Source organism: Camelus ferus, chromosome 15 (assembly GCF_009834535.1).
Source record: "Camelus ferus isolate YT-003-E chromosome 15, BCGSAC_Cfer_1.0, whole genome shotgun sequence".
NCBI classification, from domain to species: Eukaryota; Metazoa; Chordata; class Mammalia; order Artiodactyla; family Camelidae; genus Camelus; species Camelus ferus.
In genome coordinates this window covers 51,241,376-51,269,262 of record NC_045710.1, presented here as the reverse complement: position 1 = coordinate 51,269,262, position 27,887 = coordinate 51,241,376, and the positions used below count along the sequence as shown (strand labels likewise).

At 47.1% G+C, this 27,887-nt stretch overlaps 1 protein-coding gene across 1 annotated transcript in view; it reads left to right on the top strand.

Annotated features, from left to right (window-relative positions):
- Positions 1–27,887, top strand: part of TGFA (transforming growth factor alpha) — a 105,429-nt gene that overhangs the window by 12,635 nt on the left and 64,907 nt on the right. Inside the window, exon 2 of the mRNA XM_032497764.1 lies at positions 23,044–23,097. Coding sequence (XP_032353655.1) covers positions 23,044–23,097 — 54 coding nt within the window. The remainder of the gene's footprint in view (positions 1–23,043; positions 23,098–27,887) is intronic.

Genomic DNA, 27,887 nt, shown 5'->3' with positions numbered 1-27,887 from the left:
TGTTCAGGTGTGCTTTATAGCCCAGAATGTGGTCTATCTTGGTGACTGTTCATATGAACTTGGGAAGAATGTGTATTTTGCTGTTGTTGGATGAAGTAGTCTCTAGGTGTCTATTACATCCAGTTCGTTGATGGTGTTGTTGAGTTCAGCTATGTCCTCACTGATTTTCTGCCTGCTGTATCTATCCATTTCTGAAAGAGGGGTGTTGAAATCTCCAGCTATAATACAGATTCGTCTATTTCTCTTTGCAGTTCTATTAACTTTTGCCTCATATATTTTGATGTTTTATTGTTTGGTGCATATACGTTAAGGACTGTTGTATAACTTCATCATTCTTTGATGATTCTTTAATGATTCAGTCTCCCAGTGCCTGAAGATCATCACTAGTAAATCCTTTATCCGTAGGTGGTACCTGGAGTTAATGCAAAACTTCTGGGACTACCTGTGGATGAGAAGAGTTTTCTTCCTGACTGAGTTAAGCAGAACTCTGTTGTAAATTTCCTTGTGGAGAGAAAAAATATATAAAAAGCATTACTCCAAGTTCCTGGAATCGTGCTCTGTTAGGATCAAGACAGTGGGATCTTCTTGGATTGAGGCCATCCTTTCAATTAAGTTCATATCTTGAACTCTCTGTAAGTTGTAGAAGGTTTCGACAAATGGACTGCTTATGCCCCGTGAATCACTTGAATGTTAGAGATTTACGCTTAGGAAAACAACATCAACTCACTGTGTAGTATGAGCTTATTTTCTTGTGAAGTTCCCCTTTCCCCCACCAGGGAACAGAGGGAAAAATAAGAAGTCCCTTCAACTGAATTGGATTTTGTGGATTTCAGATAAAAGACAGGACATTTTTCTTTGAGAGTGGTAACAGGCATTTGGAGTATCTCACCTGTTATCCCATGTAGACTATATCTAAGGGATCAAACAGTAGTTGTGATTTTTGTGAACTGAGCCTTAAGGCAACATTTTGTTCTTCACTTAAAATGCTATTAAAGAGCCAAAGGGATCAATAACAAAAATAAGATCTGTTAGCTCAAAGTGAGGGATGTTGTTTGTTTGTTTAGGTTATTTTATACATGGATTGTTCACTTCGGCAAACATTTAACTGTGTATCAGACTATCTGCTGGGTTCAGTGAATTTTTTTTTTAATGGAGGTACTGGGGATTGAAACCTGGGACCTCATGCATTCTAAGCATACAGTCTACCACTGAGTTATACCCACCCCTGCAAGGGTTTGGCAAAATTAATGCAAGGAGAGCCATGACCTAGCCCTTGCCCCCAGCCCCTGAATTCTTTGTAGATTGTCTCAAAAGTAAACACACAGTTTTCCACAATATGACATGAGATACACAGTGGGCACCTTGGGCTCAGGAGGAGGGTTCCTGGTCCGACAGAGCAAGGCACTCCTTGAGGAGACGATGGCCATCACTTAGAACAGTGTCTGGCACGTGGTGATTTCTTTAAGTGCCCTGCGTGTGGCCCATACTCCTTTAACCCATCTAGCAATCCTATGAGTTATGGTGATCATCCCCATTTTACAGATGAGAAAACTGAGGCACAAAATGTTAAGTCACTTGCCCAGGCCCCACAGCCAGCAAGTGGCAGAACAAGGATTTGAAGCCAGGACCCTTCCTGCTGTCCTAGCCATCCTGCTGCTCTGCTTCTCCACATCACCCATGCAAGGCTGTGGGTGCTGAAGCACCTGGTGTTGTTTACATGTGAGAGTGCTGTCTTGTAGCAGGCATCAGGTGAACTGTACCCAGACTTTCAGACAGCTGTCCCCTAAGTATTTATATACATTTTAAAAATTTTTATTATTTACAAAAAATGTATTGAGGTACAGTCAGTTTACAATGTGTCAATTTCTGGTGTACAGCATAATGCTCCAGTCATACATATACATATATTCATTTTCATATTCTTTTTCATTATAGGTTACTACAAGATATTGAATGTAGTTGCCTCTGCTATACAGTAGAAACTTGTTGTCTATCTATTTTATAGATAGTTCATATCTGCAAATCTTGAACTCCCATTTTATCCCTTCCCACCTTCTTCCCCTCCCATAACCATGAGTTTGTTTTCTATGTCTGTGAGTCTATTTCTGTTTTGTAAATAAGTTCATTTGTGTCTTTTTTTTAATTCCACATATAAGTGATATGATATAGTATTTTTCTCTTTCTGGCTTATTTCACTTAGAATGACAATCTCCAAGTCCATCCATGTTGCTGCAAATGGCATTATTTTTATGGCTGTGTAGTATTCCATTGTATAAATATACCACAACTTCTTTATCCAGTCTTCTGTCAGTGGACATTTAGATTGCTTCCATGTCTTGGCTGTTGTAAATAGTGCTGCTGTGAACATTGGTGTACATGTATCTTTTTAAATTAGAGTTTGCTCCGGATATATGCCCAGGAGTGGGATTGCTGGATTATATGGTAATTCTATTTTTACTTGAGAGTAATTGCCATGAAGGTAATTGTCATGCTGGCTAAAAAGAAATATGGCTACTTCCCAATGCCATGAAATATAAAGAAACAAGGATAGTAGAGTTCTTTTTTCTTTTTTTCCTTCTTCAGTCAAAAATTCAAATGTTCAGAAGACACAGGACCACATGAGGTGTGTTACTTATTTTGTTGTGACCAGGAGCCTCTAATAATACATTCATTAATGGAGGCCAGTTTACATTTGTACCATAATTTTTCAAAGGTGTTTGTTTGTCTTAAAGAGTGATCTCTTCCATTTATGCAGGCAGCCTGTCCCCAGCGGGTGACGTGCCTGAAAGTTACAGCACATGTGTTGACATTTGCCCCAGATGATAAGCAGAAGGTGAGAAAGTCTTTAACACTTTAACACTTTTCGTTCCTCACAGTCCAGCTAAAGATAGGATCTGTGTTGCTCGTTTGCTAATAGCTGGCTTACTTTCCGACTTTTCACCCCTCAACTATAGTGATGACACGTACCCACAGACCACACAGCCGTTTCCATTGACTTGATAGAATCACAGATCAGAACAAAAAGCGCATTTACTGTTTCACTCGTATATGGGGACTTCCTTCATTCAGCTGGCAGCCCTTTGGATGGCCTTTGTACCTCTGAGTAGATAGTTTAGTATCTGGATCTCCAGGTGTTAGAGCAGTCCCACAGCGTGGATAGTCTACAAAGATTGATTACAGGTGATTTTTTTTTTCTTGTGGGTAAAGGTAGTAGGGTCATATGCACTGGCATTCAATCTATTGCTAACTCACAAAACAGCCAGTGGGATGGACCTCTTTTGCAATGAGTGAGCTTCTGAAAAATAAATGTGGGTTTTAAAAATCTGTATCGTGTTTAAAGGACCTTATGTGATAATCCTCAAGAACAATCTCTCCTTAACTGGTTTGTAAATCCAAATCATTCACATCTCTGGTTTGCCTACTGTGGTGCCTGCCCACCCAAAACAAGTCGACTAGTTGGTAATTATATAAAAGGCCATCCAAAATCTGGCCATCTGGGAGGAGATGGTAATGCTTCAAGGGAGCCAAGAAACTAAACTCTCTCCTGCGAGTTACCCACACAGATAGTAGCTCCCTATAAGACCCCTGCTATTCTCAGAGCAGAGAGCCTGCTCCAATTTTCCATGGGTCTTCTCCACCTTGGGCTACAGGCTCCTTTGATCCTTGTTTGCATCAGCTCGCCCTTCAGTGACCCGCTATCTAGCGTTTCTTCCCCTGATGGATGCTCTTTAGTTGTAACATTCAACAGGAGAGAAAACAAGAAGGGTTTAACATTTTGAAACAGAGCCATCCTTTGGGGTCAGAATGTCTTCCTCTTTCCAGCTTGCGCCTCAGGACTCAAGGAACCAAAATTGCACGGAGCTGGTGCGTGACAACTGGGAAAAGACTGTGAAACATGCTTCGCTGTTTTCCAGCAGGAAGCAAATAAACGTGCTTAATCATTCATGCATGTGTTTCACCTACTAATCGGGTGACAACACTTTCTGGCTGTTTTCTATTCTCCTGTGGGAGGAACTGCCTGAAACAGGGAGAGGGTTCTGCTCCAGTGGGTGACTTTCCACAGGCCAAGGATGGAGACGGTCTGTCTGAGACAGGCAGCTCTCCCTGCGGAGAGTTCCTGCCAATCCGCCCTGGGGAGGGACACTTTATCTGAGCTCCCAGCCTTGAGAAGTGAACCACAGGGCTGTGCGTGGGTATGTTTTTTTAATCCTAGAAAATAGGATATGATACGCACCTTCCCTTGAAAACACTTCCTTAAATGAGGCAGGTACCGGCTGTCCTGGCGAATGGGGGAGAGGGTCAGGCTGCAAGGTGAAACCCCTTCCTAGGTGCATGGTCTTCATCCCTGAGCCTGCCATGACACCAGAGACTCATCCTGGCTCAGCCAGGCATGTCCCCTGGGGGCTGTGATGTCATCCGACTCTACTGCCAGCAGAGCCAAAGTGGGCAGATGGCCTCATTGTTCAGCCTTGAAGATAAAACGATCAACTTTTGTAAATAAGCATGTTCAGGTGCCCAGAAAGTTAATTTTTTTTAATTTTATTTTTTACTGAAGTGTAGTTGATTTACAAGGTTAGTTTCAGGTGTACAGGCAAAGCGATTCAACTATATATATATATATATATATATATATATATATATATATATATATACATATATTTTCAGATTCTTTTCCATTATAACTCATTATAAGAAACTGAATATAGTTCCCTGTGCTATACAGTAGGTCCTTGTTGTTTATCTATTTTATATATAGTAGTGTGTATCTTCTAATCCCAAACTCCTAATTTATCCCTCGCCCACCCCCTTTCCCCTTTGGCAACCATAGCTGTTTCCTATGTCCATGAGTCTATTTCTGGTTTATAAATAAACTTTGTATCTTCTTAAGATTCTATATATAAGTGATATCAGATTATATTTGTCTTCCTCTGACCAACTTCCAGTACGTTAATTAGAAAGCTTTAAAACCATCTGGATTGTTCGAACTACTTAGCTAGGTGCTGTTCATGGTTGTCTCCACTTCATCCTCGTTCATAAATGGTTCAGTCATTGTTTCACTTGGGCTGTTTGTTACCTGTGGTATTTCCAGAGGCTTCACAGGCAGAAACCTTCTGAAAATCTAGGACTTCGATCTATATAAAAAACCTTTTGCTTTGAGGAGGTGGATAAGTTGGTATGAATAGTTATTAATATTCTCAGGTACTGTCTGCCTTGTACTGGGAGAGAGAAGAATCCGCTCTCATTTATAGTCGTACCGACAGAGAGCATCTCGCTCCATTGACGACAGCTGTGCGCACGTGGGTGCGAATGTGTGTGCATGTGTGTTTCATCTAAAGGTTTCATTTCCCACTCTGTGGGCTTTTTATTCACCTTTCCTCTTGCCACATCCTTTACTTCTGCAGTGCCTCACACAGTACCTAACATTTCATGGTTGATTAATACATTTTTATTGATGACAAATAATTTACCCCCCGAGTCTCTCTCTTCTCATATCTCTTCCTCCCTTCCCTGCCCCATCTCTCACTTTCAAAACCTGGTTGACCAGCAGCAGGTATTTTTTTGAGCAGAGAAGGGAAATCGTGTCATCTTCTAGGCCAACTGTGATCACCTGGAAGTGGCTGTTTCTCAAGATTTGGAGGCTGCGTCTGAGTTCAGTGGGAAATAGTGCCGTGATCAATTAGTAATGTCTGTTGTGCGCTCAGTATGGCAGTGGTGTGACGTGTGCCATATATTTACATTCCTACTTGAGAAGGTGGGCCATTGTTCTTAAGAATGAGAAAAAGGGGAGAGGGTATAGCTCAAGTGGTAAAGCACATGCTTAGCATGTATGAGGTGCTAGATTCAATCCCCAGTACCTCCTCTAACAAAAAATTAAAAACCTAATTACCTGCCCCTCCCCCCAAAAGTAAAAAAAAGAATGAGAAAAAGGCATATCTCTCTGAGGAATTAGTTGAAAATGTTACCACTTATGTTGCTTGTATTTCCTGCCTTTTAAAAATTGTGCTACTCGGATTTTTAAAAGGTGTTGCAGAAACCTAACACTGTAATCATGTAAAAGTGCTCACTCCCGCCATCATCATCCTTACACAGCATCAGTGGGGTGACTGTCTCTGTTTAATTATCTCCCACAGGCACTGTGGGGGGATAAGAAGGAAAGTAGAGAGAAGGGCTGTGCCCACACGGGACATAAGAGTTTGCTGCAGAGGCATGACACATAGGGCAGAGAATTGTCGCTGGGTCTTTACATTTGCAGCTGCTTGTGCTCTGATCCCAGGTCCATTCAGAGCTTGTTCACTTAGCTCCGCGTGGGCCCTTCCCTTCTGAGTCTGGGATGCTTTAGGTCAGCCCATGGGTGGTAGCACAGGGGTATGTATGGTGAGCGGGATTAGATACTGTGTGAGCTTCCACAAATCCTTGGGCACAGCCATTGTTGTCTAGATGCTAACTTATCCTGGATGTTGACTGTGTGTCTCACAGGTAAGCCTGGGGTTACCTTGGACTGAGATTCCTGGGCCCTGTCTGCGGATGGGTGAGCAGGGGCAGAACCTTCTGGTTTGTAGCATCCTGAAGGATCTCAGGGATAGTGGGCAGAGCCTGGCAGGGAGCTGTTAATGAAGGCTCTTTAAAGAAATGTGAGATCATCAGGACCACGATGAGACCAACCTGTGTGGCTTTGGCTCTTGTGGGCATCCAGCCTGCTCATGGGTTTCTTCAGGACCCGTGTTCTTGTTGACTCATTTGCTGTAATTTTGTTGAGGGAGCCAGGGTCCTCCATTTGAAGTAGTCAGGAAAGGCTTTTGAAGATATTGATGTTTGAGCTGGCCTTGAAGGTTGGACATGGCCAAGGCAGGGAAATAGTAGTGGTAGAGACAGGGTAAGAAAAGGAGATCCTTGAAGGAAGGAGGCCAAAGCGCTCCTCCCACGCTCAGTCCTCCCGAGTTCACATGTCCCGCTGCCTCTTCTGGTCTGCACATGACCACTCCTCGCACCCTCCCGGATGCTCTGCTCATCTTCCACCTGGACTCTGCCGTGGTCTCATCCCCACTCTTCCGGTTTCCATTTTTGCCCCTTTAAGGCCCCTTCTGTTCTCAGTACCCCGAGTGAGCCTTCTAGTACATACGTCAGATGCTGTGTTTCCTCCGCTCAAAGCCTTCCAGTGGCTGCCCCGCCTGGGGTAAAATTCAGACTCCTAGCACTCCCCAAGAGGCACCTGCCCTGGCATCTCTCCAACCTCATTTCCCACCACTGTCTTACTCCACCTGCATCAGCCTTCTTGCTCTTTCTTAAACAGGCTAAGTTCACTTCCACCTCAGGACCTTTGCACGTGCTGTTCTTCAGCTTTGGCTGCTGTTCCTCCACATACTTGCAGGACTGGTTCCCTCGTTTTATTCAGGTATTTGTTAGATGTCACCTGTTTACAAAGGACATCCGTGATGACTTTATTTCTCTGTCTCCACACACCCCCATGACAAAGAAGAGACTCCAGTGTCTGCATTATATCTTGGAGTCATCACAGAAAAGTTCTCATGATGTCTTCTTATTCCAGAATGAGAGAACCCAGATTCCACAGAGTCCTTGTAAAGTGCTCCTGCTCGAATAGGATTTCAAGGGTTGCCTTCTTTAGTTCCCACTTCCTAGATTCTCTTTGGTTTGTCTTAAAAAGGAACTGAATTCATTCAGCAAGTACTTGTTCCGAGCTGTCTGCATGTCAGACACTATTCTGGGCATTGAGGATGCAGAAAGCGAAAAAATATCGTCTCTCCCCTACCCCTACTTGATGCCAAGGAGACAGAAAATAAACAAACAAATAAACCTACAATATAATGTCAGGTTGTGACAGTGCTAGGGATGGGGGAGTGAGCCACTGGCTTCATTACCTTGCACGTAGGTCTTCACGGAAGGATGCTTTCGGGCAGTAAAAAGGCCCCCAGCACTCTCTTGTTCCTGTATGAGGACAGGAAGAGGAGGATGGAAGAGTTCTCTGTAACTCTCGCTTCATTGGGTTATGATGAAGGCTGTGTTTGATACCCACTTGGGAGACCCATTCTTAGATGTTGCTGGAGGGTCCAGAAGTGGGATTAAACCAGCCTTCTAGCAGCTCTTGAATTCTGCTCCCTTGGTCTCGGAGCTGATGGCTGGCAGACAGCAGATTGAAAATTGTATCCATGACTTGTCCTCAGCTGAGCGGACATCTAGGATATGGCATCTGTTTTACATCAGGAGCCACAGAAACAAGGCCAGTTGCCCAGAGACCAGCACCCTGGCTTCTTGGTTGTTTCAGAAGTTGCTCAGATTCCTGGCTGCGTCTATCACACTCTCTAGGGGAAGACTTCTCTGGGAGACCCCTCTCCCACTGTTCCTCCCTCTCCTCCCTTCCAGGCTTCCCCATGCCTTATCCATGGCCCATTTCCACCGGAATAAGGCGGTCCTCGGCTTCCTCCCATCCTGACATGCTCCCAATTTGAAAGTGAGGCTTGGGGTCCACAGTGGCCCAGCCCAGTCAGATCAGCTGCCAACCAGTGTTGGTCACTGCTTCTCCCTGGCAGCCACTGTCAATATACAGTTGTTTAATAGACTAGATTTTTTTTTTAAGCGCAGTTTCAGGCTTGTACAAACACTAGGTGGAAAGTAAAGAGAGTTTCCATACACTCCCCCTGAAATTAGCATCTGGCTTTAGTGTGGTACAGTGGCCATAGTTGATGGGCCAATACTGATATATTATTATTATTAACGAAAGTTAGTGTGTTTTAGCTATCAGTGTAAACAAAAGTCCTTAGTTTACATTAGGATTTTTTCTTTGTGTCGTGCATTCTATGAGTTTTGACAAATATGGAAAGACATGTATCCACCACTGTAGCACCACACAGAATAGTTTCACTGCCCTAAAAATCCTTTGTGCTCCACCTGTTCATCCCTCCTCCCTCCTCCCAAACCCCTGGCAACCACTGATCTTTTCACTGTCTCCTTAGTTTAGCCTTTTCCAGAATGTCATATTGTTGGAATCACACAGTCACAGAACATAACCTTCTCTGATTGGCTAATTTCACTTAGAAATATGCATTTAAGTTTCCTTCCTGTCTTTTTGTGGCTTGATAGATCATTTTTTTAATTGAAGTATACGTGATTTACTGTGTTAATTTCTGATATACAGCATTATGATTCAGTTATACATATATTCCTTTTCATATTCCTTTTCATTATTGGTTATTATAAGCTATTAATATAGTTCCCTGTGCTTTACAACAGGACCTTGTTGTTTATCTATTTTATATATAGTTGTTTGTATCTATTAATCCCAAACTCCTGGTTTATTCCTCTCCCCACCTTTTCCTTTGGTAACCATAAGTTTGTGAGTCTCTTTCTGTTTTTTAAATAAGTTCATTTGTGTCCTTTTTTTTTTTTTTTAGATTCCACCTATAAGTGATATCATATGGTATTTTTCTTTCTCTTTTTGGCTTACTTCACTTAGTATGATGATTCCCAGGTCCATCCATGTTGCTGCAAATGACATTATTTCAGTCTTTTTAATGACTTGGTAGTATTCCATTTTATTGAGATATATATATATATATATATATATCACATCTTCTTTATCCAGTCATCTGTCGATGGGCATTTCAGTTTGCTTCCATGTCTTGGCTATTGTAAATAGTGCTGCTGTGAACATTAGGGTGCATGTATCTTTTCAAATTTGAATTTTCTTCAGATATATGCCCAGGATTGGGATTGCTGGGTCATCAGGTAACTCTATTTTTAGTTTTGTTTTTTTTTTAAGGAATCTCTGTACTGTTTTCCACAGTGGCTGCGCCAAATTACATTCCCACCAGCAGTGTAGGAGGGTTCCCTTTTCTCCACACTCTCTCCAGCATTTATTGTTTGTAGACTTTTTAATGATGGCCCTTCTGACTGGTGTGAGGTGATACCTCATTTGTAGTTTTGACTTACATTTGACTGATAATTAGCAATATTGAGCATGTTTTCATGGGCCTGTTAGCCATCTGTATCCCTTCATTGGATAAATTTCTGTTTAGGTCTTCTGCCCATTTTTTGATTGAGTTGTTTGCTTTTTTTTGTTATTGAGTTGTATGAGCTCTTTGTATATTCTGAAAGCTAAGCCCTTGTCAGTCACATTGCTTGCAAATATTTTCTCTCAGTCCATAAGTTTTTTTGCTTTGTTTATGGTTTCTTTTGTTGTGCAAAAGCTTGTACGTTTCATTAGGTCCCATTTGTTTATTTTTGCTTTTATTTCTATTGCCTTGGTAGACCAACCTTGGAAAACATTGCTACAATTTATGTCAGAGAATGTTTTGCCTGTAGTATCTTCTAGGAGATTTATGATGTCCTGTCTTATGTTTGAGTCTTTAAGCCATTTTGAGTTTATTTTTGTGTATAGTGTGAGGGAGTGTTCTAACTTCATCGATATTTACATGCGGCTGTTGAGCTTTCGCAACACCACTCACCCAAGAGAATGTCTTTTCTCCATTGTATAGTCTTGCCTCCTTTGTTGAAGATTAACTGACTGTAGGTGTGTGGGTTTATTTCTGGGCTCTCTATTCTGTTCCATTGATAGCTTGTTTTTAATTGCTGCATAATACTCCATTTTATGAATGTTGCTGCATAATACTCCATTTTATGAATGTACCACAGCTTATCCATTCACCTACTGAAAGATATCTTGGTTTCTTCCAAGTTTGTGCAGTTGTGAATAAAGCTACTATAAACATTTGCGTGCAACTGTGTGTGTGTGTGTGTGTGTGTGCATGTGGATATAAGTTTTCAATCATTCAAATAAATACCAAGGAGCTCTATTGCTGGACCATATGGTAAGACTATGTCTCATTTTGCAAGAAACCACCAAACTGTCCTCCAAAGTAGCTGTACCATTTCATCAGCTGGTTCTGGTTCCTACACCACTTTCATTCCACGAGTCGGATTTTTCTGGGCAGTGCTTCAAAAATCCACTGAATAGTCCAGGGATTTCTCTTATATTTTTCTTTCTGTCATCTTCCTCTTCTTGCTAGAGCTAAACCATCCTAGCAGAAAACTCCCTCTTTCCCTCACTCTTTTCTTTTGCTTTGCCTCTCTACCCTTTCCTCCTCAAAAAGTCAAAAAGTTAAGTAGGGGAAATGCAGGGGCAGGATGGGTGAGGGAGATCTCACTCCTGCCTTCCCATGGAAATATTACTGTGCTTCCCCAGGTTTGTTTGTTTGTTTGTTTTTGTCTTCCTTTAAAACGATTTAATTTGCCACCCTGGAAAGGTACGTGATGCTCTCCACCCCAAAACTGTAGGGTCAGGCTTGCCTTGTTCCTTGCTGATTTGTTGCCAGTCAGCAAACTAGACTCTTCCTGTATGACTGAGTGCTCTAGGGACATTCACTGAACAGCTTCGCTGTGTGTGGCCAGAAGAACACGCATTGGCCTGAGGGAAGTAGGTCAGGAGCCTGAAAATCGGGCAGTGCACCAAGAGACGGTTGCCTGCATCACCACTCCTGCCGTTCCCTCCCTCCCCGGGCTCCTGGGAGGCTGTTTGGAGCCCCACGACTATAAATCACTGGGAGCGGGTTTGTTTGTGGCTTGTTAGCCTTGTCCCTTTATAGGTAGGCTTCGTGTGTGCAATCCAGATGCTTCGGGTTATTGCAGAGAGGCAGACAGATGAACATAGAATGGAGGGAATTACTGAACGGGGAAGGGGGCATCCCAGTTAACTGAGGGCAGGCTGATGCCACAGTCCTGCTGTGAACTTCCCCAGACCATTTGCAAGGCTCTCGTGGTCGGCCCTGTCCGTTCACATGACTGCAGCTTGTTCGGTTTCCCCGAAGTTTGGGTGCTTCCGCCCATGTGCAGTTGGAGGCTGGATGACCTGTGGTTGAATGGACTTTCCCGGCTGGGATCCAGAATTTCTCCACAGGGTGCACTATTAGCATCTTAAGCAGGACGAGGTCCTGTGCATTACAGCAATTTAGCATCCCTGCTCTCACCCACTAAATACCAGGAGAGCCCCCACCACGTGACTGTGACAATTGAAAACTACCCCACCAGTTACCAGATGACCCAGGAAGCACTGCCAGAGGTGAAGACCCCTGGGCTTCGGGTGGTCTGGTCAGGGTCTCCTCATGAAAGGGGGTCTCCTCATGAAAGGAGGTCTCCGAGCGCCTCCTGCCCACTCCTAGTCCGGGCCCTTCCCAGCAGCTCCCACCTGCTCTTGTCACCCCCGCCCTTTCTCATCTACTCTCCCCTCCTCCTCTTGCTGTCCCAGGGCCCGAAGAAAAGAACTTAGACATTTTCCCAGCCTGCAGTGTGATGGAGGTTGAGAAATGTGGAGTTGTAAGAACTTCAGAATGTCTTCCCCTTCACTCTTGACAGTCTGTACTTCTGAGGATTTGTTTCCTCCATCGACCCCTGCTTCTCAATCAGTGGTCCTTATGTAGTCAAATGAGTTCCCCTAAGGGGTGTTCTGTGGTCAGCCCCGAGAACACAGACCACAGTGGAAGCCTTACATGGTGTCTGGCATTGGTGCGACATTGTCCCCGCTGTCCAACCCTCCCCCTTCCCCAGGCTGATCAGGGGGTCAGATCTCCTTGATCTGAAATTCTGCCAAGTCACACTGGTATTTATCTTGGCTCAAACCCCATGCCTTCTGCGGGGTGGTTCCAGGGGTGTCCTGAGTGGAGCGGTGGGAAGGAATGAGCTTGTCATCACCCAACTATTCACATGGAGGAAATGGGGCAGAGTTCAAGGATTGCTTGTTTTCTCCCTCCTCCCGGCTCATAGCCTACTTCCAAGCCACTGGAGGTGAAGGATGTGTACAGATGGCCTTGACAGAGCTGAGGGATGAGCCTGGCTTCATGGGGGCTGCCAAGAGGCTAATTCTGCTGGTCTGAGGTCCACACGAGCAGAGCCACTGCTGACCCTGTGCCCCAAGGATGGCAATTACGGGGCCACCACAAGGCCAAGGGAAGCTGGGATGGGGCCAGTAAGCCTCCACGGAAGGGGGAGGGGACTTGGGGTTTGATTCCTGAATTTCCCGGCAGCCAGAGCCCCACTCAGCTGGTTTGCAGCACCGAGGAGCCCGAGCCCCGCAGGTGATGTCATTGCATCTGCCACTTGATCCCGGCCTTGTCCGCCTTCCCGGTCATTCTCTCCTCTGGGACTCTGGGAAAGCCAAGTGTGGCCCGTCCTACTGACACCTTGAAGCCTCAAATCAGTGGCAGACGGCTGGAGCAGGGAACGAGCACCTCAGCCTGGCACGCTTCCTGCGACCTCAGAGCCCGGCCCCGGTCGAGCCTGTTGGTGATTCAGCAGCCGGGGAACTCCAGCCAGCCCCGGGAGGGCTCGGCGATACTCGCCCCGCTGCCCTGCACGCCCCGGCCCGGGCCGGCGGCCAACCTGCACGGGAGCCGGGCCTGCGGAAGAGGAAGTTTGACTCAGTCCTCAGCCCTGGTCCAGGTCTTTGATAAGGCTTTAACTCTGCCAGAGGGATGACTGCTTCCTCCTAGCAAGAAAGGGTGGGGCATGGGTGGGAGCGGCAGGGGCCCTCCTGGCCCAGAGAAGATGCTCAGCGTGTCCCAGTTAACTGATTGTCTGACAAAGATATTTTGCCCCCGTATGTGATTTGCTTTGTAGGAAGGGGTCTCCGGATCAGCGGGCAGCACTGTTCTATAAGGCTTTGATGTGGGTCGGTGTTGGGGAGAGCGGAGAGGAAGACGTCTGTGTTGCAGCAGGGTGTTACATCACACCTGCCAGGCCTTAAAAACAAAGGTTTCTCAACAGGACAGCACCCCACCCCCTCCTGCAGGGATCTCAGTGGCTTTTTTATCTAGTTGTTTCTTTTTTGCATGCTTTTCCAGAAGTCAGGAGCAGCTACATTGCTTTTCTGGTGCCTGTGCCTGTGGCATAAGTCCCAGGCGTTTATTAGGACCTTGACTCTAAAGAGCCCAAAGCATTTTGCAAATATTCTCATTTGCCTTTTGTAGTATGGAATGGATGATAGTAATCTGTTCTCCTAAGTCAGAGAGGCTGGGAAAGCAGGGCTGGGCTGGGAGGGAGGGATGGGGAGATGGGCCCAGTGCCAACAGGCATCGGAGGTGGAGGGAGAGAGTCTGCCCGCTGGAGTGGTCAGGAGGCCAGCGAAGAGGACATGGGGCCAAGACGGGCCTGGGAGGCTGCGTATAAGTGAGGTCGGGGCAGCCTGGGGGTCTTCCAGGCAGGAGAGAATGAGTGAGTGTATTTCAGAGACCTGGGCCGGGTGGACACATTTGGATGGAACAAAGGGCTTGCAGAGGGAGCGTGGGAGAGCCTCTCAGAACACGCACGATCGTGTTTGCTTCATCTGTGTCTTCCTGCTTTCTCATAAAGATTTCAGGAAAAAGTGACAAAATAACTTAAGTGAGTATGACATTTTGGGGGTCATCTCAGCAGGTGGCCAAACCACACGGGATCATCTTGGCACGATCTTGGTTCAGCAGACTTACTCCAGGGTCCAGAGAAAGGTGACACTTCCCCATCCTCTGTGGTCCTCTCTGTAGCGGAGCTCCGTGTGTTGGTTTCTCTAACAGAGCTCAGTGTGATGGTTTCTGAGTTGAAAGGATTATTCCTCAGAGGATGTTGTGAGAGAAGGGGCTTTGCTATCTCTGCAGCATCTAGAACAGTGTCTGCCCCGTTGTGGGTGCTGGTTGGATGAGTAAATGCCAGGTTTCCGGGTTCTTCAGCTCCACTGAATCAGAATCTGAACTGACACTTAGAGCCGTGCCTGGGGGAGCCTGGGGTAGAAGCGAGAAAGGAATTACTGAGGGTCGGTGGGTTTTCCGGTTCCCCACCTGCATACTCTGAGGACTCACATGCCTCCAACTCTGTTTTCAAGCTGGTGACCTCTTCAAAAAATTCCCTTCCAATTTGCATGTATCCAAAACCTTAGTAGGTGCGAGGCGTTGTGCCGGGGGTGCGGGTGGAGATAGTAAGACACGGCGGCTGACTACACCAGGGGGAAGGGGAGATGTGAAAACGTCTTAGCTACAAGGTAAGGTCAAATAAGGATGGCTTGGAGGAAGAAATGATTATTTCTGCCATTCGAGTGAGGCTTTCAGAGGCTAGTTTGGTTCCCACAGGTAGAGGAAGAGGCAGCCAGCTCAGGAGGGCAACCTGAGAGCAATGGTAACATAGTAGTGCCCACATGTTGCGTGCTTACAAGGTGCCACTCAGTATAGTCCTCGTGTATCCTGAGTCCCCTCGCTTGATCTTTACAGTAACCCTGGGTGGGAGCCGGATACCTTATCTCTTTTTACTGCAAAAGAAACCAAGCGGAGGTTGGAGGAAAGGAGTGCTGTGATCCAGAAGTGCTTCAGGAAGCCCACTCAGGCAGCAGGAGCAAAGGGAAAAAAGCTGTTGTCAGGAAAACCAGGGAGGCAGCTGTCGTGACAACCCAGAGGAGAGAGGGCAGTGGCAGTAGGGATGCGGCCAGGTGGGTAAGGTGGACAAGGTGGAGGCAGGGCGTGTAGGAGGCCTCGGCTTGGACGTGGGGTAAAGAAGAGGGAGGGGTTGGTGATGGCTATCGGGTCTTCAGCCCCACCTGGAGCCACGGAGGAGGAGGTGGAACAGGTCAGGGGACAGATGAGTTCATGTTTGAACATGTGGTTTGAGGTCCAGGCCTCTGGAGAGGGGTCAGGGCTGGAGATGGTGCTGGGGGCGTGGAAGTGGGGAAGTGTCTGTGGGAACATGGGATTTGTGTGTTGACTTCAGCAGCCCATAGTCATCCATACCAGCTATACTGTGTGTATAGCATATATGCTCTCTCTCTATGCTATACACACACACACATATTATATATGCTATATATCTATATATTGCACAGTATATATACATATGCACTATATATACTGTCTATACCACATACAGGTGGAGGAAAATGGACTCTTCCATACTATGTAGCAAAGGCCATACATAGAATGTATACACACACACACAAGGGTCCGTTTTCCTCCAACTTTGTGTACTCCGTTTCATTTTATTTAACCCTTGCAACAGTCATGCGAGGAAATGTTAGCCCTGTTATTGGCTGAGGACACAGAGGCTCAGTGAGGTTAGATAACATAGCCAAGGTCTCACAGGGAAGGAGTGGCAGAGCCAGGATTTGAACCCAGGCCTGCCAGCAAGGCTCCTTTTGGCTCTGCAGTAATAGACCCTGAGTCAGAATTAGAAAATGGTAGAGGCTGGCAATGCAGGGACCCGTCTGCCTATCTCCTCCACCTCCCTGATCCTGAAACTCACTCTGAACACACAGATATGGAGAATACCCCTGAGCATTCAGGTAACATCGGCTCATTTTCCATGATGTCACAGTCATGAGATATTGCCTTAGACTCATCACGTGGGACTTTGCAGCTTATGGCCACCCTGGGGTCATTAGGAAGGGCAGCTGAGGGTCCCACGCTCACTGACCCAAGAGCATCCCTTGTGGACTATAAGTTTGGAATATATCATCAAGCCAATGTCAAGACTGCGATGGAAATGTAGAAATGGAAAGTGGTCTTTTAGGTTTTGGTTTAGGATCTCTCCCATCTAAACGCCATGCTAAACTGAAAGGCAAGATTGCTGTAAACCGAACACTCTCATCGAGACAAGCACCACAGCCTTCATCTCGCCTGATCCTTGTTCAAGGCAAAGCATCCACCTGCGAAGCGTTGGAATAAAGCCAAGCATGTCCCCCATCTCCCCGGATGGATCAGTGGTTGAGGAAGACGGACAGCTCTGTATCATCATAGAATTTAGGGACTGGGCAGATCTTCTGGCCCAACTCTGTCATTTAAACATAAAGAGCCTGAGACTGAGAGAGGTGAAGGGACTTGCTAAAGGTGACACCACTCACCCATGACCCTGGTCTCTGGTCTCCCTGTGGCCTGCGTTGCCCATGTCGCAGTACATCTGCCTTAGATCCAGGAGAGAAGAGAAGGCAGCAGTCTTTTCTCACCTGTCTGTGTTTTTTGGCTGTTCTTCACGAGGTGGGGGGAAGCGGAGAGGGGCCAGCGGGGCCCTGTACCATGAACTTACAATGTCTGTCACTTACAAGCTGGGTGGCCTTGGCCAGGTTACTTAATCCCCTGTACCTGCACCTTCTTCCCTCTAAAATGGGAGCCTACTTCCAGGACCTACTTCCTAGGACTGGCTTTGACTATTGAATGAGCTGATGCCTGTCATGAGTGCTTAAATGCTGCTACTATTATTGTTAATAACACTCACAGCCACAATAACAGCTGAACAAGGTGAGGAGGGAGCTTGGGAGACCAATCAGGCGCTGGTGGGCTTCCCTCTAGTGCCCACCACTAGCATTACACGTGTCTTCCTGGGTAGCCTGTCCCAGGTCATGGCTGTTCGGGCGCAGAGTCAGGCCCTCGCTTGTGTGGATTTGTAACTGAAAGCTGCCCCCTTCCCGCACAGTTGGTTTCTTTGCTCTGTGCGTCAGGACCCGCCACCTGAAACACAACGCTGCCGGTTTCAAATCATTTCTCGATAAGACCCTCCTTGGGTAGCAGAGTCCAATCTGTGTTTTGAAAGCCGTGTTCCAGATGCTGGGATGGTGAAAGAAAGAGCCTTCTGTCCCCTGAGCCCGTCTGCCCAAGGCGATTCATTCCCGTGTCTCATATCTCTAAACCCTCCTTGCCTTCCCCCTGAGTTTTCCCAATCCTGTCTGGCCAGTTCCTCCACAAAATTCTCTGCCGCTTTGCCTGCCATCCTCTGAAGCCAGGGTCACTGATGTCTCTATGAGCAGGGGCACATGTGAACTGTCACCTCTTCCTTGGAGAGAAATGCTGCACTGGAGCAGTGGGGATGCTGCATGGCTGCTTTCGACCGTGGGGTTTATAGGTATTCTCATGGCAGGGGCGGGCGGGGGGGGGGCGGGTTCATGGTCTCCTGGCCCTACCCGCTCCCCCTCCTGCCCCTGCCTGCAGTGCGTTCCCTTTTCCTTTCTTCCTAATCCGTTCTGACCGTGAAGCCGACATCTGCACCTGCCTATCAAACCTCTTGCACTTAAAAATACTGATGATGTCACACAACACTGCAGTTTTTGCTATGCTGTTAAAAACCCCCCGTGTTGGTCGGTAAAATTCAAATGTTGGAATATAATTCATAAGAGAAGATACCTTAGAACCTGGTACCAGAAGATAGCTTAGGACCCAGCAGGCCCTGGGTTCCTTGTGACCCGTTTACACATGGCTGTCCCCGGGTGTCGCCTGAAGACCTCGCGCTGAGATGCAGGATCCTCACCATCTAGGTACCACCCTCACCTCCTAAGCTCCTGCTCTGTCCCTTACCGCCCCCCAGCCCCCAGCGTGGTCGGAGAAGAAGGGGTGACCCTGGCTGCCTCCCAAACACCCGCACTCCCTTCTGCCTCCCTCTTTCACCCGATTCCCGCCCCTCCCACCTGCATTAATTCTTTACCCAGAGGCCTCTCCTCGCTGCCGCCTCTAAATCCAGGGCATCCTTCATCCAAAAGGACCCGCTGCAGCCTCTCTCCAGCCTCCTCACATCTCCCTGACCCCCACACCTCGCCCTCACCTCTTCACACGGGAAGCCTAGCTCAGGGCATCTAGAGACGGAAGAGATGTGGAGCCCTTGATTTTACAGAGGGAACAACTGATCCACGGAGTGGAGTAGGTCAGAGCCTGGGAGCAAATACCGGCTGCAGCAGCGGCCAGAGCAGGGCATGGTCAACTCTGCTGGAGTGGCCGGAGACCTGAGGATGCTCCTCCCAGGTTGCGGTCCTAGAGCTGACTGTCTGCAGAGGAGGTGAGGTGGTTACCAGGCCAGTAAGTGGAAGAGGTCGGAGGGGTGAAGGCACAGCCTGGGCCCTAATCCTGTGCATGACTGAGGGGCTGCATGGAGGGGCCAGAGGGACGCCCTGCTCTGTGGTCCAGGGGAGGTGGTGCCCCGCATCTGCCAGCAGCCTTTCCCACTGGCACAGTGGGGGGTGGGCTTCACAATGGCTCCACCTTGTGAGTTTACCAGATATGTAGGCTAGCCTCTCTCTTGATGTTCTTTCTGCAGGAAACGTTCATCTACCTTCCAAACAGCTGACATATAAGTCCTACAACCCTCATCCTTCCTGGAAGGCAGCCTCTAGGTCCCACTCTAACTCGGGGAGGGGGAGCCGCCTTTCACAAGATCTTTCTTCCGTTGCATGTGGTTTTCCCCTCACCACCACCCCCCTTTTCATTTCTTTTGAAAGTTCACCATCCAGGGATTCCCCTCTTGGGAGCTATTTAAACAGAAATGGGATGCTGGCAGGAGCAGCCCAGCCGAGATCCCTGGCCCAAAAGAAGGCTGGCCGGGTGGCCCTGTGGCAGGCGGGGTCCGGCTTTGAACCTCAGGCGAGACACACCTGTGGCTGCAGGCTGCCAAGCCTCCATCTGAGCTGAGTGTTGTCTGCCTGGAGCCACTGACTGGCGGCTGTCCCTGCGGCCGTGCTGTCCCCACACAGGTGCTCCAGGGAAGGGTTTCCTGTGTCTCTGACGAGCCTCGGAGCCTGCCAAGGCCACCTGTTTCTGGGAGGCCTTCACGCAGCCCAGCTTTCCCAAGCACAGCCCGGGGGGCTGGCAGGCAGGGCAGCTGGGCCGTCGGGAGGCTGGACATGCACAGCCTTGCCCCTCCCAGCAGACCTTGCTCACAGTGGGGGAAACTGGAGGCAGTGGGAAAATCCCAGGAGGCAGCAGATGTGGCCTCCGGAAGAGACAGATGAAGTCTCGTGGCTGCTGAATCTGTTGCTTGAACTCATTTGAGGGTTGTAACTGGTAAATACTCATCTACCCGGGTGTCATGGCAGGCCGTGGTCAGAGGCACTGTCGTGTGGTGTGGTAATTAAAACACTGTCTTGAGCACAGGAGTTGGAAAGACTTACGTTTGAATTTGGTGGCAGGACCTTGGGCAAATTTCTCTACCTCTCTAAGCCTCAGTTTCCTCATCTGTAAAACCAGGTGTTTCCATGGGCTGGGCCAGAAGGCAGGGCGGCTGGGAGGTGCCCTATATTGTGGGTCATCGCGACGACTAAATAAGATAACACGTGGAAAAGCTGAGTGGTGGGCCTGGAGCCGGCACATGCCCAGGAGGTGGTACCCACCCACCTGAGATGTGAAAGAGGCCTGACCCTGTCTTTCTGGTCTGGGACCCTCTTAGGGGGCCGACCACACAGTGAAAGGAAAGCAGAGGCCTCCCCTCCATCACAGGGTCTCAACTGAAGTTATGCTCGAGTGGAGATTGCAGAGACAGCCCAGGGCACTAAGGCTTTGTTTTCCACCGGAACGTGAGGGCTTAGAAAGGAACTATTCTTCTTGTATTGTTCAAATTATGAATAAAAAGCCATTGTCTTTCATCTGTGGAACATGGTGATTTTGCAAAGTCTAATTAATTCCCAAAACATCTTTGCAGGTTTGGCAGCTGACAGCTCCCAGGTGAGGAGCAGAGGGGGCGCCAAAGGACTTGCCCCAAGGCTGGGGAGCGACTCTGCCCTGTCTTGGCTGCAGTTGGACAGTAATTGCTTTCTTGTTTTGGTTTTGCTTAAGCTGAAGTCAATGTGGAGCCCAGGAACTGTACAGACTGATCGGGATTTGGGGCCAGGGAGGGAGATGGGGAGGTAACTCATTCGTCCGGGGACAGTTTGCGACAGGCCAGTGGCACTTGCTCTTGAGAGGTATGCAGACATCCCCAAGTCGTTCCTTTTGGTATCACAGGTCACTGGCCACCTTTGGCCCAGAGTGGTTTGTGGTGGGGCCAGCAAAGTCAGATCGTGATGGGTCCCCAGCTGACAGCGCGGAACCACTAAGACTTTTCCTGCCTCTGGTAGGAAAGCCTCACTTTAATGTTTGGTGTGTGGATTACAGACTCGGCTTTTTAGGTCTGTCCAGAGAACCCTAGGACCATGCTTCCAAAGTTGATGTCCTTTGAGCAGCAAGAAAGAATTGCATGGGACAATGTGTGATTTTTACTTTCTCTCCTCGTCCCCCACCCTCGCCTGGTCTTCCCCGACGCAACTGCAGCCCAAATGTCTGGTTCAGCACTCTGTAGGAGTAACTGGGAAACCCATGCCAGGCCTGCAGTAAAAGCAATCTGAAGTTTTTGAGACATTACTCATTTTAAAGGCCTAAAGGAAAGTCACAAACAGATCTCTTTATCCGGTCCAAGTGTGGTTGCTCCTTGAGAGTCAAAGGCTTGTGCATCTACAGAGTGAAAAGGGGAAGGAGCACTCACAACCTGCGCAGCGAGGGGCGCACCGGTCCTGAGCACTGGGGTGGGGGGTCACAGCACGGAAGTTTGCCTGTTTTCTGTGCTGCCACTGGGCTAACTCACTGGTGGCCCAGCCTCTTTGCACAGCCACCAGGACATCTTTTTGCAGTTCAGTTTTCGGAAGTCATTCTGACTTAGTTCATGCTGATTGCATAACTCAGAGAGGTTCCTTCTTCATCAGAATTTTGCTACTGTTCCCAGAAACCTCCGGTACTGTAACGTGCGGGCACATAAGGTCATCTGCTGGCAGGGGTGGCTTCACGGGTGTGCAATGCGTGTGGTCACAGAGCCTCAAGCTCAGGTGCGCCCTCGGCTCGGGGTCTAACGCTGTAAAGCTGCAGTCTTGAAATTCTTAAGTTTTCTCTTTGTGCTTGTGTCTTGTAAGTGAAGTCCAGGGGAGCGGGGTAGGCGCTGGGGGCTTGGGCATCAGTTACCATGGTCCCACCTCCCGCCACCTCCCTGCCACCCCTGGGTGGGTTCCTGCCCCTGCCACACGGGGCCTGGGTACAGAAAAGGTTGGGGTGAGGTGCATGCACCCACAGCATCTTGGGCAGGGCATGATGGCAGGTGCCCCATCCCGGGCTGGCAGCCCCACTATGTGTTCAGTGGATGACTGACTGGGGTGAGTCTCTCCCCTCTTCCGATCCAGGTCCCCAGGGTGGATGTGGCAACACCCTCGGGGGTCAGCTGCCCACCTTGGATTGAGGCGACTGGTTTCTTGGAAGAAGAAATCCTTGACGCGCTCTTTCTGCCCCCTAGCTGTGTCTCGGCATGTCCATCCCGCTGCTGGCCAAGGGGAAACCCGGCAGCCGGTGGTCACATGCACGCTCGTGCACTGAGCCCGGGGCCTCAAGCACCCCTGAGCGCTCACCCTGAACATCTCACACCCCAAAGACAGCAAGATCATAAAGAGCAAATAAAAGACCTCACGACACACACAACAGTGTGTGTGCAGTTAAAGCCACTGAACTGTGCCCTTAAAAAGGGTCAAAATAGTACATTTTATGTATATTTTACCACAATAAAAAATATTTATAAGGTGTTTAAAAAAACAAACAAAAAAAACAAGCAACACATAACAAGTGAAAAGAGACCAGGAAAGGAAGGAGAAAGCTTTATATACTCTCATAGGCACTTGTTGCCTGCTTTTTTTTTTTTTAACCCAGAATACCATAATCTGCTTGCCTCATTGTTTTTTAATTGAAGTATAGTTGATTTACAATGTTGTATCAGTTTCTGGCGTACAGCATGGTGATTCAGTTACACATATATATGTACATATTCTTTCTCATTATAGGTTACTACAAGCCATTGAATATAGTTCCCTGTGCTATGCAGTAGTAGGACCTTGCTGTTTATCTATTTTATATATAGTAGTTAGTATCTGCAAATCACAAACTCCTAGTTTATCCCTTCCTACCCCTTCCCCTCAGTAACCATAAGTTTGTTTTCTATGTCTATGAGTCCCTTTCTGCTTTGTAAATAAATTCGTTTGTGTCCTTTTTTAGATTCCACATATAAATGATACCATATGATGTTTGTCTTTCTCTGACTGACTTATTTCACTTAGCATGATCATCTTTTCCTGCTTTTTGCACCAAGGGTCCTGCGTATTCATTTCGCACTGAGCTGCCCGAATTACGTCGCCAAGCCTGCCTGTTGGCCACTTTGTAAAACTACCGACTCTTTCCCTTTCAAGGGGCCGGCCCTCGAAGCCTGGGAAAGTTGGATGTTGAGCAGCCTCTCACCTGTCCTCTCTTCTCCCCGCAACAGGTGTTTTGTTGGCTGTGTGCCAGGCCCTGGAGAACAGCACGTCTGCCCTGAGTGGTGAGTCCCGTCCCCTTGGGGTGGGATGGTGTGTGGAGAATGGGAACGGGAACAGAGCCGACCCTGGCTGGTTTGTGTAAGCTTCCCCCTGGGGCTTCTGCCCGCTGAGCTCAGACACAGCTGTCCTCTGAGCCCCCTCTGTCCTCTGTCCCAGGGAGCGCTCCTGGGAGGTCTTGACTGCGGCCCTCAGGGCTCACCGGCTCCCATTTCCGCTCAAACAGTCGCCGTGGGCAAGGCTGCTGGAAAGCCAAGCCTGCCCAACCCACAAGCTGGGAACCGTCCCGTGATAACCCATCTAAAGAAGAACCCAGATTCCTAAACCCTCTGGTCTGCTTCTGCCCGGTGGTCTTTGTTATTTTCCAGTTTATCTTTTGACATGTGTAGTAATAGTCCCCTTGTTTCGTTTTCAAGATGCTTGATCAACAGATGGGGAAGTTGGGAAGCGTGGGAGGTAAACCACTCGTGGGGAGAGGATCACAGAATCATCCGTTGCTACGTTCGTGCAGGGCTTTTCGCCTCTGTCCGTGTGCGCTAATGTTTTTATACAATTGGTCGTGGCGAGGAAACTATTTTGATTCCTGCCTTTTAAACTCAGGGTTTGGAGTTGTGCATTCTTCCGCGTTGCTATAAAGTCTTGAAATGTATCCTTTTTAAATGTCACAATGTTCCATTAAAATGGATGTGTGTGCTTTAATTAAACATTTCCCATTGCACATTTTTGTTGCCTCCACTTAAATTACGATGCTACATCTTGATGCCTACAAGCTATTTCCTTCTTTCAGATTCTTTCCTTAGGACACATCTCCAAGAACAAGACCGAATGTATTTATGGCCCTTGTAACAAATTGCCAAATAGCTTTCCAAGTGAATTGAGCTGATTTTTATGCCAGCAGTGCGTGAGTCTGCCAGTTTCACTATTCCCTTGTTGACATGGAGTGTGCATCCATCTGTTACTGCAGTGGCCTCTGCTGTATCTCCCTAGTTATTTCAGGGACATGCTGGGGTAGAGGGCCTGTGTATTCATAGCATCTCTAACCAAGCACACAGTGTCCTGAGCACTTTGCTCTTCTCTCCTTGCAGACCTTTCCTTTCAGGCACAGTGGAGGTGATGCCGCCACTCCCACTGGGTACCAGGGCTTCCGCAGCCCCACAGTCTCCTCTGGGAGCTGTTAGCCTTGATGCACTTGAACCCTTAAGGTATGCAAGCCCCTTGGTGGTCCATGATGCCACAGAAGAAAATGCCTCTTTTCCTCTGTGTTCTGCTTTTGTGGGACCAGCGATGGAAGGGTGTGTCCATCCCAAAGCAGTGCTTTTGGACTCCAGGGTCTACCAGAGTCTCCTTGAAGTAGTTCTTTCACTCTTTAATTACTTCCTCCATCACAAAGGGCTCAGATGTAAATATATAGGGAGGGGCACGATACCTTCATGACTCCCCCATGCTGTTTTCAGAAGTGCCCCAACCCCCCCTCCTGGGATGCATTTACCCCCAGGTGCATCCCCAGCCCCTCCTGGTCCTCACTGTAGGAGGTGGTAGGCCAAGAGCCGGGTTCTCCTCTGAGTCACTTGGCAGGTGACAGTTTGCAGTCGTGGCAAATGCTGATGCTACCTCCACAGGGATGTCGTACCCGAGCCAGTTCCCTCAGGCCTGGTGTGGTTCCTGCCAAGGCCCTTTGGGGTCTTTCAGGCTCTCCTGGGTAGACGTGGGAAAACCTGTGCCATTTATCCAGAAAATGACGGTTCTTGCGGCAGGAGTGACCAACCTCGGTTCCATCATTCCTTTCTGGACTTGCTCCTGTGAGCTCATCTCTGGTATCAACACGTGCCTGAGGCTTACGCTCCCTCGTGATGATGTGGCTTCGGAAGACAGTGGTTGTGTCCTGCTCTGTTGCACGTTACCTCGTAACTGGCTGAGGGCCACTCTGTGGCCCAACGTAGTGGATGAGAACGCAGCCAGTGCCACAGCTGCTAGTGTCCAAGGGGCCTTGAGATCCCAGAGTTGGTTGATGGTCTGTGGAGGAGGGAGGTGGGCTGCCAGTCTGGCCTCTGCATTGCTCTCTGTTTGATGGGTTACTTAGCAATGGAACTTGTGCCCCAGAGAGGTTAATGGAATCATTCTTTTCGTGTTAACTTACTCTCTTCCCTGCCCCATTGGACCCACACAGAATTCCAGAGACGGCTGGGCTTGTAGATAAGTCCAGACGGTGATAACCGTGTCATAGCACCTCTCCGAGGGCTAAGGCGTTAAGGCTAAATCGGGCTTGTTTGTTCGACTTTGTCTTCCTTTAGAAGGCCCTTCCTGTCTCCCAGAAGGCTCTCCAGGCCCTTGACCTTGACCTCCCTATCCCTCCCCTACTCTGTCCTCTCGAGACATGGCTGAAACCCTGTTGTCTCTGCAGCTCAAACTAGGGACCACTCCCACCAGCCACTCTCACAACCCCAGCTTTGGAATATGTGTGTATTTCACTGTTTGTTGACTAATTCAATAGGTAAAACTATTTGTTAATGTTTATAATAGAAATCTTCATACATAGAGGAGACATAATAGTGGAATCCATCCCCATAGATCCATGTCCCGGCTTCACTGCCATTTTGCTTTCATCTATTCTTCCATCTCTTTGATTTTTCTCTTTGCTGGAGTATTTTAAAACAAAGCCCATGTCACTTGTGAATATTATTTGTAAGAACGTTTTTATCTTTTTTTATTGAAATATAGTCAGTTTACAGTGTTGTGTCAGTTTCTGATACACAGCATAATGTTTCAGTCATACATATACACACATATATTCATTTTCATTTCCTTTTTCATTATAAGTTACTACGAGATATTGAATATAGTTCCTGTGCTATACAGTAGGACCTGGTTTTTTTTTTTAATCTATTTAATATATAGTAATTTGTATCTACAAATCCCGAACTTCCAATTTATCCCTTCCCACCTTCTTCCCCCTCTGGTAACCATAAGTTTGTTTTTGTCTGTGACTCTGTTTCTATTTTATAAATAAGTTCATTTGTCTTTTTTTAGATTCCACATATAAGTGATATATATTTTTCTTTCTCTTTCTGGTTTACTTCACTGAGAATGACAATCTCCAGGTCCATCCATGTTGCAACAAATGGCACTATTTTGTTATTTTTTATGGCTGAGTAGTATTCCATTGTATAAATATACCACAATTTCTTTATCCAGTCAGGAACTTTTAAAACAAAATCATAGTTCAGTTACACCAACAAAAGCAATAATAATTCTTTTTTGTTAGATCCTGAAGTATGGAGGGTGGACAATGCTGAATTCAAATTTGTGGTGCTTCCTTTAATTTGCACTTCCTTCGATGTTTTCATATTTTCCTTTCTACTGATATTTCCTTCCAGGTCAACACTGCTTTTGTAAAATAAGCTTATTTATATACAAGGTGACCAACTTTCACATTTGAATCCCTTATGCTGTTTTTCTTGTATCTGAATTGTCACTTGGCTGTCTCTTATTTATACTTCAATGAATGGCTCTCAATGTGTGTGTTTGGAGACATGTGACAAGTAGCTGTATTGTAATATTTATCATTAAAGAGCTGCCTTTGTTTCACTTTATAAGCATCACATTGATGATTTCAATAATAAAGCTGACTTACTCACTGAAGGTTGCTTCCATAATGGAGCAAATTTATGTTTAAAAAAAAAGTATGTTGGTGGGCTTGTTTATTAAATCCTAGAACTATCCATTCAGGTGTGAAGATGGATAGTTTTAGGGGAGAAGCTACAAGAGCTTTCTTTACTCATGGCATAAATATGCGGGTCTCACTCTGAGACTTGATGGGAATGAGAAACAGTAACGGACAGAAGACAGTTTGGGCACCTTCCCGATGGGTAGTACTGGAGCAAAGGACTGCAGGCATACTCTGGATTAAGTTCCAACTTTTTTGTTGTTTTCTGAATTGACTTATAGTCAGTTACAGTATGCCAATCTCTGGTATACAGCATAATGCTCCAGTCGTACATATACATACATACATTCTTTCTAACATTTTAATGGAGCAGCAGAGAGAGAAAATTGCAAACTCCATGTGCCAATCAAAGAGGGAAATGGGAGCTTGAAGGAACTGGGGCTGATCCCATGTGGTTTTTAAGTTTTTCAAAAAAAAAAAAAAAGATTCCATGTTCTCATTACTTCACAGTTGTTCTTGGCCTTCCTTATTGAGGTTTTGTTGGTTTCTTCCAATCTTTCTTTCTCTTTGATCCCCAAATGTAGAGGGTAGATGATGCCAGAGGCAGAGGAAGCTGGCATTATCGTCATCAGTAAATGCTTCTCAGACATCTGCTTTGGGTGGGACATGCCTTAGGCTGGAGGTTAGGAATCCGGGGTGTTGGACCCATCTGGTCTCAGTTTTGCCAAGTCCCTAGATGAGTTATTCATCTAGTTCCTGTTTGGGCCATAATTTCCTCATCTGTTGGCCTTGAATCAGGAATCACCTGTCAGGTTTTTCACATGACCACTCTGATGGATTGACAGAGATGACTGGAGAGCTTTGTTGAGAAGGACTATAAGGCTGCCTTCAAATATGAAAATGAATATATTTATGTATATGCATGACTGGGACATTGTGCTGTGCACCAGAAATTGACACATTGTAATTGACTGTACTTCAATAAAAAAAATACAGTAAAATAAAATTTTTAAAAAGGCTGCCTTCAGTCTGTTAGGAAATGTGGCGGTGACCAATTGGCAATGCCTGCCATGGGCCTAAGGTAGGCTAGTGGTGTTGTGACCACCACGTATTTCGTTCTCTTGGAGCAAG